The sequence below is a fragment of the Plecotus auritus genome, assembly GCF_963455305.1.
Source record: "Plecotus auritus genome assembly, chromosome: 6".
Lineage (NCBI taxonomy): Eukaryota > Metazoa > Chordata > Mammalia > Chiroptera > Vespertilionidae > Plecotus > Plecotus auritus.
Window position 1 is genome coordinate 32504445 of NC_137773.1, and position 9126 is coordinate 32513570.

At 37.5% G+C, this 9126-nt stretch overlaps 1 protein-coding gene across 4 annotated transcripts in view; it reads right to left on the reverse strand.

Moving 5' to 3' along the window:
• Positions 1 to 9126, reverse strand: part of PKD2L2 (polycystin 2 like 2, transient receptor potential cation channel) — a gene marked incomplete at its 5' end in the record, with an annotated part of 39500 nt that extends 30374 nt beyond the window's left edge. For all 4 annotated transcript variants that reach the window (XM_080675982.1, XM_080675984.1, XM_080675985.1 and 1 more), the window contains 5 exons: positions 2320 to 2541; positions 4151 to 4407; positions 5935 to 6068; positions 8372 to 8473; positions 9096 to 9126. In XM_080675982.1, coding sequence (XP_080532108.1) covers positions 2320 to 2541; positions 4151 to 4407; positions 5935 to 6068; positions 8372 to 8473; positions 9096 to 9126 — 746 coding nt within the window. The remainder of the gene's footprint in view (positions 1 to 2319; positions 2542 to 4150; positions 4408 to 5934; positions 6069 to 8371; positions 8474 to 9095) is intronic.

Consider the following 9126-nt stretch of genomic DNA (forward strand, 5'->3'; position numbering starts at 1 on the left):
AAAGATATTAACATATCTTATTGGTACTGGAATAAGATGCTGCCAAAACAAGAACAAAAACAAAATAGCCAGTTAACAAGTGGAAAGAACTATTGGTTTCATTTTGCATATAATAGGTGTGCAATGTTGGATAAGTGAGTGCAGTGAAAGAAACTCAATATTTTGATCTGAAGTGTAAACAGAGAAGCAGAAAGAGAGAAAAAGGACCGCATTTACTGTCCCAGATACAGTGTACAAAAAGGAAAACAAGTAGATGAGGTCTCAGTGAAAGCAACATACTCACAACTACTGATTAGATATACTACCAGATAAAAGTTTCCAAATCCGCTGGTTTTTAAAAAATAACATTTTAAAAGGTAACAAGGAATAAGCATAAAACATAGAGAAAGGAAATCTGGATTTAATCTAGTATTACAGAGTTCTTCATATGCCTTTAAGGCAATTACCCCAATGTTTCTACTCTTATTTAGGACATAGAAGTGATTTGTATTCTTCACTTTATCCTGATAAGGACTAGTAGGAAGGGTGAACAGTGTTGATAAAAAGCTTTTGATTCCTTGATCAGCTCGTGTGGCTTGGTTGGTTGAGTGTCATCCGGTTATATTCTGGTCAGGGCACATGCCCAGGTGGTGGGCTCGATGCCCAGGAGTGGTCCTGCTGGAGGCAGCCTATTGATGTTACTCTCTCATTGATGTTTTTATTTCTCTCTTCCTCTTCCTTTTCACTCTCTAAAAACACACACACACATATTTTTTTTAAAAAAAAACCAACAACTCTGATTCCTTAAAGAGAAGAACTATAAAATAATAGGTATACTATCCATTGGCTGCTTAAGGTAATTCACTTGTTTTATTCATTTTTACAAGTTTTAAAGGCCATGATTATGTTTCACTGTAACTATTGCACAAGGGCAAAATCCCCTAATCAGAGTTAACACTAATTCCTATTCCATTTGGAGTAAAATTGTAAGGCTGATGAGGGGGAAGTGGTTTACACATTCCCAGATCACTTAGAGGAAACTGATTCAATCCTCAGACAGATCCAGTCATGGTAATCCTATTTATTTGCCAATGTTTGATTCTAGAACCCAGGCCTAAACCAATGAGCAGGTCCAGGTTAGGCAGATGACCTAAGGTAATTGGACTAATGGAAAGAATTTTTCCTCTTTGGTTGGCTCTCTTCCTTCTCCCCCTCCCCCTCTTATTTCTCGTCCTCTTTTTCTGCATGAGAGGATGTCTCTCTTCCTCTTTGTGGGTAACAAGTTAGCACAGGCATGTCCTCATGCAATGGCAGAGATGCAAAAGAGCAAGTTTTATGTTTTTTAAAATTACTTTTTGTTTGGAGAGGGAGAGAGAGAGAGAGAGAGAGAGAGAGAGAAAGAGAGAGAGAGAGAGAGAGAGAGAGAGAGAGAGGAGATTTGTTGTTCCACTTATTTATGCATTGATTGGTTGATTCTTGTATGTGCCCTGATTAGGAACCCATCCCACAACCTTGGCATATCAGAAGGACACTCTAACCAACTGACCTATCCAGCCAGGCAAGAGAGCAAGTTTTAATGTACAAACTCATTTCAAGCTTCTGCTTGTATCATATCTGCTAATATTCCATTGATCAAAACAAATCACATGATTGAATCTAAGCATCAAGGGCTGGGACAGTGCACCCTGCTCTGGGTGGGAAGGCACTTGCAAAGTTACATAGCAAAGATGTGAAGATTTGGGGCAATTTTTGCAAATCACCACAAACTCTAATCATTTTTAGGATGCAGAGTACTGTTATATATTGTTTAAAATAAAAATGCCTCATTCTTGAGACAAAAATTTATAACTTAATAAAGAGGCTCATTCTGAAAGGAAATCAACAGATTTGAATGACTGGAATAGAAGAAGAAATCGTCAAGACTAAATGTTAGACCTCTGCAATTGCAGGATGACAATGAAGTTATATATCCTTTAGTAATATAAAACCAACATATTGTATGTAAGTCTCCAAGTTCTTGAATATATTCTCAAATAATAATATGATGTTGCTTTACCATTTTTCATTATTAGCAGAATGACGTTATATTTTTAAGCTTGTAATTTTAATCTCAGTACAGACATGCAAAAACTGGAAGCCCTAGTAAGAGTTCTGGATGTTTTTCGTTTATTTTATTTTTTTTAGAGAGAAACATTGACTGCTTGCCTCCTGTACATGCCAACTGGGAATCAAACCTGCAACCTTTCGGTATATGGGACCACGCTCCAAACAACTGAGCCACCTGGCTAGGGCTCTGGATGCTTTTTAAATTTCTTAACAAATAGGTTTTGAATCACTCACCTGATGATGCAAAACAGGTTTACATTAGCATTGTATAACGTAAAGTCAATAAAAATAACTCTAGTCCCTCTTGTGATCCAGTTGTTCAGTTGAAGGTTAATGAACTTGTTTTTGGTTTCAGATTTTGATTTTGATAAAGTGAAAATATATCCCCCATTTCTGTAAACACCAACAAATCCCCAGTGCCAAGGGGAGTTGATACTAGGAGCAGAATACTTCCATCTGTTAGATATAAAAAGAATAGTGGAGAGATGAGAAGGACCTGAATGAGAAGCATTGTAAGAATTTCAGCTAAACTTTGGTTCAAAAGTAGTTGTTAAAAGGATAGTACTAAGTTCATAAGTATTATAGTAATTTTGAAGCAAAACAATGAGTTAAGGATGAAGTTAAAAGAATATTGAATATGTTTTCATTTTTTAATGCTAATTGTGGACAAGACACTGGACTACCTATAAGAAAAAAATTTTTAAATCTATTTTTGCCTCAGGGAGCTTAAAAACTAGAAAATAATGACTGACTTTGTTCTTTAACATATTGTCTCTTGTTTTATTAGATCTTAAGTCTGACTAGAACAAGAATACCAAAGGTTTTGATTCAGAAATGTCTGTCTCAGCATGGGAAAAAAATGTGCTTCATAGTCTGTCTTCTAAAGGTCATATACCATTTATAAAATACCCAGTACATAGGACCTTTGTTATAATGTAAATATTGTTATATAGGTATGTTATTTTAATGAAACTACATAAATCAAAGTAAAATGTATGTAACTAAATTTCGCTTCCATTTTTTCTTTTAACTTAATTGTAAAATATAAAAAAAAAAAAAATAAAGCCTTGATTCCTCATTTCAGTCATTCTATCTACCCAAAATAGATTGGAACGATTAACCAAAAATGTACTGCTTAAATTGTATTTCTATTTATGATACTATGTTAGTTTATAGGGGGATAAAAAATGACACCACTAAGAAAAAAATGCTCATATTTAATGAAAATTCCATAGAAAAGATTATCTGCCCCCTAAAATTTTCATAGGACCCTAAAAGCAATGATGCCAGCAGCTTCTGTGCTAAAGGGAGGTAGTGTCAGTGTTTTTTTTTTTTTTTTTTTTTTATCCTCTCATGAGGATATTTGTCCATTGATTTTTAGAGAGAGTGGAAGAGAGCGACAGAGAAAACGGCCTGGGCAGGCAGGGGAGGAGCCTGCAACCAAGCTGCCTGCCCTTGACTGGAATTGAACTCGGGACCCTTTGGTCCACAGCCCGACGCTCTATTGACTGAGCCAAACCAGCTAGGGTACACATTTTTTATATATAGACAGGAGTCTACACCAGCAGTAGCCTCAGCCATTTTTAAGAACAATGGTCATAACATCTTTAGCAGGCATCAGCAGATGCAGTGCCTGTAGAGCATAACTACCCCTTTTTAATGTTAGCAACAACAGAGACATCATTGAAGTAAGCCGCAGTGAGAAAGAAGGAAAGTAGCCCAGGACACCTAGGATACTCCGTAGGGATCCCAAGAAGCATTTGGGATGTGTTTGAAGTGAGTCTGGCCAGAGCCAGAAGAGCTCATTGAGTCTTGTAAGAGCAAAAATGGACACTTTGCCTTGTGTCCAATGCGTTAGCACTTCATATACCATTTGGCAGACAAAAAAATAACAGGTTCAACTCTTTCTTTTTTTAGACACTGCATCGCTGAGTCGTCCTTTGATACTATTATTGGAACAATACTCCTGTTGGTATTATTTGGAAAATACACATATTTTCACAGTTGTTTAAAGATATAATGGTAAGCTGCTAGAAAATGTAACGAGTAATTTTATGCTACTTACTCAGTATCATCTTTAAGGCCAAAATCAGATATGTCTTCATTTTCAGAAGTGTATTTGGCATAACATTCCCTCGTCAGAAACTGAAGGGATGAATAGACCTTGCATGTGTTGTTTCGGACTTTTAGTTGACGGACTCTGGGGACTCCTAAGAGTATGTTCTCAGAGTAGATGCGACTGCTGTTCTTTGAATTATACCACTGGCTGTTATTGTACCATGAGTCCCAGTATAGACCTTCCAAAAGGGGTCCTTCCATAAACTTCACATGGAAAAATAAATGTTATGGGAAAAGTATTTTCATGTCAACTGTATAACAGACTCTACATTCATAATGTTATCCATAAGAATATAAAAATCAGTGATTTTGAGGATGAGTATGAAAATTATTGACCAAGCCAACATTAATATTAATGATAATGATGACCATGTCTCTTTGATAAGTTCCAAATTCCTACATGGCTTTCATGATTTGACCTAATTCATAGTTTGGCCTTTTCTACCTCATCTTCTATCCTATGTAATAAAAGGCTAATATGCAAATAGACCAAATGGCTGAATGACCGGTCCTTATGATGTGCACTGACCACCAGGGGGCAGATGCTCAGTGTAGGAGCTGCCCCTGGTGGTCAGTGCGCTCCCACAGGGGGAGCGCCGCTCAGCCAGAAGCCGGGCTCATGGCTGGTGAGCCAGCAGTCAGTCATCCCTCGAGGGCTCCCGGACTGGGACAGAGCACAGGCCGGTCTGAGGGGCCTCCCTGAGTACATGAATTTTGTGCACCAGGCCTCTAGTATGCCTATAATGTCAAATATAGCCCCATATGTAGAATTACTTATAGAACATATTGCTTATTCTTCCTAGAATGTCCTTCTGTTATCCTTAAAAACTCAACTGAATAGTCATCACCGCTTGAAAGCCTTTCCTACCTCTTCTGGCATGCTCCAATGGTGGTGACATGGGAACCTGAAACTACTGTTTTCTTAGTTGTTCTTTCCTCACAATGTAAGCATTTTGCTAAGTGTAATGAAAAAAACAAATCTGTTTCAGTGTTCAAGGAATGATTCTCTTATGCAATTAAAAACACTATAAAATTATATTTTGTATATATACTCTTTATTATATACTGTATATTACTGTAACACACAGTATAGGGTTGTATAGTATACCCACATGACATATGTTTCACTTTATGGGCAATTTAAGGATTTTTAAAAAGAGTAATTTTCACTATATACAATTATAGACTGACTTTGGATCCTACCACATAAGAAGCAAGTTTTTTATTTTCTAAATGCAATAAATAAGACATTTTAAAATTTAAATTTTTTTTTTTTTTGTTAATCCTCACTTGAGGATATTTTTCCATTGATTTTTAGAGAGAGTGGACGGAAGAGGGAGAGACAGAGAGAGAAACATCCGTGTGAGAGAGATACATCGATTGGTTGCCTCCTACAGGTGCCCCCACCAGGGCCGGAGATCAAGCCTGCAATCCAAGTATGTGCCCTTTACTGGGAATTGAACCCAGGACCCTTCAGTCTGTGGGTCGACACTCTATCCACTGAGCCAAACTGGCTAGGACAGTATTTATTTTTTTAAATTATAAGCACTCACACTGAGAACATAGCTCCTCAATAAACACTCACTGGTTGCTTGACTCTAATATAAAGAAATTATATTCATTTTTACTCATTCCTTCACCAAATATGCACTGTATCAAGTGCCTATTACATGTGCCAAAGGTTTATGCAATACCTAAAGCTACTTTTTCCACAGTCACATGCTACCTTACCTTCCAAAAATCAGGGATGCTGCAAATAGACTTAAAGTTGGTCCTTTCATCACCAGGCACAGAAGTGTCCAAAAACAGAGATGACATAACTTTGTTTAAGTAATACATATGTGGGTTTACCATCCCAAAAGTCACTAAGGAGAAGAATTTTTTTGTTTAAAAACTTATATTTAAAAACTGAGTTTATCTGGATTAAATATGTATTTATAATTTGTCCCCAATTTTGTTTTGAATTTTAATTTTTGTCTAATTATAAAAGTAATAATAATAATAAAACTAAAATAAAAACATATAAAGCAGGAAGAAGATTCCTGTACTTCCACTGCTAGAGTTAATTTGGCATATACTCTCCAGATTTTTCTATACACACACATTTATAAAGAAAATTATTTTTATAAAAATGAGATCCCATTATACATACTATTCTGCAAGTTGGCTTTTTTTCTACGTATATTGGGGGAGCAGGCAATATACTACGGTAAGTAGTTAAAACTATGGACTTTGCCCTGGCTGGTTTGGCTCAGTGAATACAGTTGTCGGCCTGTGGGCTGAAGGGTCCTGGGTTTGATGCCGGTCAAGGACACATGCTCGGGTTGTGGAGGGGTCGTGCAGGAGGTGGCTGATTAACGATTCTCTCTCATTGATGTTTCTCTCTCTCTCCCTCTCCCTTCCTCTCTGAAATCAATAAAAAAAAAATATAAAAAAAAAGACTATGGGCTTTGACTACGAATGGTTTGAGTCCTATCATAGAAATAGTATTTCTTACCTCATAGTTTTGTTATGAGAAGTGAGATAATGCATGTGGAACATTTAAAACTATGTTAGGGCACTTGGTAAGAATTTTAATAAGTATTAACTAGAATTCTTTCTCTTTATAGGGGTGGGTGGGTGTGTTTTAGAGTGGAGTGTAGAATAATTTTTTTTTTTTGCTAGAAGCCCTTTAGTTTTTACAGATCATGTATCTTCAACATCATTCCATGGCATACATGAGCCTATGCCTTTCTTTAATGTTGCGTTATTTCACTGTAATGTTAAATAAATCCTCCGTTGATTGAGATTTAAGTTGTTTTCAATTCTAATTATATAAAGGTTTTTGATCCCTGAATAATGGGATTATGATATTTTTGTATTTTTCTATTCCCTAAATGTTGTAGTTTTTAAAAACCAGTCTAAGACATCTTAATTTATAAGGTTGGCTGTGGTCGTCTTTTAAATCAAGATCCAAGTCAAGCTCACACCTACAAACCTATTAATTAATTGATATATGATTACCAGTGTTTAGTCCATACCAAAATGAAGTCATTCAGGCTGGTGAGCTTACATCTACTCTATGTTAGGCACTTTAAAGACAAAATGCTGGTATGGCTCAGTGGTTGAGTGTCAGCCCATGAACCAAGAGGTCAGTGGTTCAATTCCCAGTCAGTACACATCTGGGTTATGGGGGTAATGCAGGAGGCAGCAGATTAGATGTTTCTCCCTCTCTCTCAAATAAATAAAAATATTTTTAAAAATGTTCTTTATAACTGAAGTCAATGACATTGACCCACATAGGAGGAATGTAGATTGAGAAGTTTTCCCAGTCCTTAACAGATTTGTATTGATCCAAGTTTTGTGACTCAGCACAAGCATATTTTACTATTAATTGTGCAATAGAATAGGGAAAAGAACAAAGCAGAGACTAAAATGAACTCCTTTGGCCTCATTTGTAGTTTGACCTATGAAACTGAGCTAATCCTATATAATAAAAGGATAATATGCAAATTGATTGAATGACAGAACAACCGGTCACTATGATATGCACTAACCATCAGGGGGCAGATGCTCAACGCAGGAGCTGCCCCCTGGTGGTCAGTATGCTCCCTCTGGGAGCGCTGCTCAGTCAGAAGCCTGGCTCACGTCTGGCGAATGCAGTGGTGGTGGCTGTGGAAGCCTCTCCCACCTCCGCGGCAGCGCTAAGGATGTCCGACTGCCAGCTTAGGCCAACTCGGAGAAGGCCTAAGCTGTCAGTTGGACATCCCCCAAGGGCTCCTGGACTGCGAGAGGGCACAGGCCGGGCTGAGGGGACCCCTCCCACCTCCCACGGCACGATTTTCATGCACCAGGCCTCTAGTATATCTATATGGCTCTAAAAGAAATCAAGTTAGAATTGCCAACTCAAGGGAATAATTTACATTCAAGACAGAAATGCCAACTGAAAGGAATAATTAATTCAATCAATGCTGACTATGAAAGCTTTACATTACATCTGTGATCTAAAGTTTTGTCCCTTAAGAATTAGAAATAGTGCCAATGTAAATGAATTTAAGATAATGTCTGAAACGTGTCACTAGTGTGTTTTAGTATGCTGAAAGCCTATGGCTTATAAAGTCCACGTTTTATTTCTTATCTCCACATAACTTTAGTTCAAGTAGCATTTTATCTATATTTGTGTACTTACATATACATAGGATTGTTAAAAAAATAAAGTAGAGTAGTAACTCCTGAAGTGTGGTTCTACTTTCTACTTCATTTCTGAAATGCAGGTTGTGTTTTGGAGTCCCTGTGAAATATAAAACAAAAATTTCCTTACATTATTATGTAATTCATAATGTATATAAATAATAATGATATAAAACCAGCCACTTTTAATGCTATACTGTGTGGAGGACAGGGTCTGTGGCTTCTGATTATATTTTTCTTCTCACTTTTATAAGGGAGGAATAATTTGTAACATTTTCCCATGGGGGTAAGTGGGCAGTCATTTTGTGACTGTATACTAATGAATTTTATAACATAAAACGGATGTACAGGAAAAGACCAGTCCTGTTTTAAAATGAAAAAGCAAAATAGCAAATAAAACCCCACATCTGTCCTTAATTGTTTTCTCCACCAGTTTCTTGGGAAGCCTGGAAGGGAAAAGGACTCGGCCTAGGATTCAGTCAAGGTCACGACTCCCTGCTGTCTAGCGACGGTCCTTGTACAGCAAATGCCAGAGTCCAGCTCTAGGATCCGGCAAGGGGCGAGCGCCACGTTCCTGCAGTGTTTGTTTTCCAGCCTGTAAAATGGGACCACCGTCCCACTCCGCTTAAGGGGAGGTCTTGAGAGCTAAACGTGCTGGAGGTCATCTCTCTCACATGAACAAACACGGGGTTACAAAATTCCCCCCTAGAAGCATCCCTCACCGCCTCGGTGCCAACGGGATGCCACAGGCAT